The sequence below is a fragment of the Pteropus alecto genome, unplaced genomic scaffold, assembly GCF_000325575.1.
Source record: "Pteropus alecto unplaced genomic scaffold, ASM32557v1 scaffold1701, whole genome shotgun sequence".
NCBI lineage: Eukaryota > Metazoa > Chordata > Mammalia > Chiroptera > Pteropodidae > Pteropus > Pteropus alecto.
This window is the reverse complement of record NW_006430561.1, coordinates 146026-147654: the sequence shown is the minus strand read 5'-3', so window position 1 is coordinate 147654 and position 1629 is coordinate 146026. Positions and strand designations below refer to the sequence as shown.

Genomic DNA, 1629 nt, shown 5'->3' with positions numbered 1-1629 from the left:
ACCGCTTCTTAGATGAAGAGGAGCGGTCAGTGTCAGACATGAACAGAGTTCTCGGATCAGACACCAGTTGTCCCGCTCCCAGAATGGCCATATCACCTGACTTCTGGACTTGGGCCCAGACTCTGGGGGCAGCAGTGCAGCCTCTGCTAGAACAAATGTTATACCGTGAACTCAGAGTATTTTCTGGGAACACTGTGTCTATCCCAGGGGTGTTGGCCTTTGAAGCCTGGCTTGAGCACACCACTGAGGTGCTACAGATGTGGCAGGTGCCTGAGGGGGAAAAGAGGCGGCGGCTGATGGAATCCTTGCGGGGCCCTGCTCTGCAAGTAGTCAGCGGGCTCCGAGCCCACAATGCCGCCATAACTGTGGAGGAGTGTCTGGAAGCCCTGCAGCAGGTGTTCGGACCTGTGGAGAGCCGTAAAATCGCCCATGTGAAGTTTTGTAAGGCCTATCAGGAGGCGGGAGAGAAAGCCTCCAACTTTGTGTTACGGTTAGAACCCCTGCTCCAAAGAGCCGTAGAAAAAAATGCAGTGTCACGAAAGAATGTGAACCTGGCTCGCCTGAAACAAGTCTTAAGCGGGGCCACCCTGACTGACAAACTTCGAGGCAGGCTTAAGGTGATGAAACAGCGAAGGAAGCCTCCTGGTTTCTTGGCGCTGGTGAAGCTCCTGCGTGAGGAGGAAGAGTGGGAGGCCACTTTAGGTCCTGAGAGGGACAGGCTGGACCTGCTGGAAGCAGGCATGAGGTCACCTGCCGGAGCCAGTGGTTTCAGACCAATGCCTTTCCTTGCCCCTGGCAATACTTTACATTCCGAGCCTTCCCAAAGTTCCCGGCGCAGGAGGGGCAGAGGCCGCCGTCGGCGAGGGGGTACATCAAGGGCCAACTCTCGAAGTTCGAGAAAACGGAAAAACCACTCATTCTGCTATAGCTGTGGAGAAGAAGGCCACATCAGGGCACAGTGTAGCAACCCTCCAAACCTTCCCTTGGTAAAGCAGAAGAGACAGGCCGCAGAGGAGTCGGGAAACGAGAGTTGGGCTTGGGACAAGAGCCATCCCAAGCCCAACGCCAACTAGGCTCAGCAGAACAGGGCAGCTTTTCTTACTACAGGATGAGGAGACAAAGGTGGTGTTGGATGAAAAGGCAGGGGCAGTCCACACAGAGAGCAGAGGACGTGAGTGGGGCAGAGGGGCAGGGCAGCCAGGCCCAGGCCAGGCCCACTCTCCCTCCAGCAGCTGAGAGGGTCTCTGCCCACAAGCGCAAAATTGGGTCAGGAAGAATCCACCACAAGATCCCGAAGATGGACCAGCGATGCGAACATGGGGCCACCGCACCTGGCGAAGAGCGTGCGCAGGCCATGAGCAGTCACCCCACCACGGCAGAAGCGGAAGGAGGTACAGCGGGGGATTCTGGCCTCGACCCCGTCGTGTGGCCACCCCTAAACACCCACGCTCTGGGCTCAGAGCTAAGAATGCAGACCGGCCCCTGGGCCCCCTGGGGCCTGGAGGAGCCTTCCCCAGGGAATCTGTCACCAAGAGAAGCTGGCATCGGCCCTGAAGAGCTGCAAGGCGGAGAGGTAGTGGCCCCCCTCCGGAGGGGTGACCGCAGGGTCCAGCCTGTCTTCAGAATCGT

The 1629-nt window shown here is 58.1% G+C and overlaps 1 protein-coding gene across 1 annotated transcript in view; it reads left to right on the top strand.

Moving 5' to 3' along the window:
• Positions 1–1291, top strand: part of PNMA3 (PNMA family member 3) — a 1618-nt gene extending 327 nt beyond the window's left edge. The window contains 1 exon segment of the mRNA XM_015592814.2: positions 1–1291. This exon segment is cut by the window's left edge and continues 13 nt beyond it. Coding sequence (XP_015448300.1) covers positions 1–1073 — 1073 coding nt within the window. The 3' untranslated portion in view covers positions 1074–1291.
• The last annotated feature ends 338 nt before the right edge of the window (positions 1292–1629 follow it).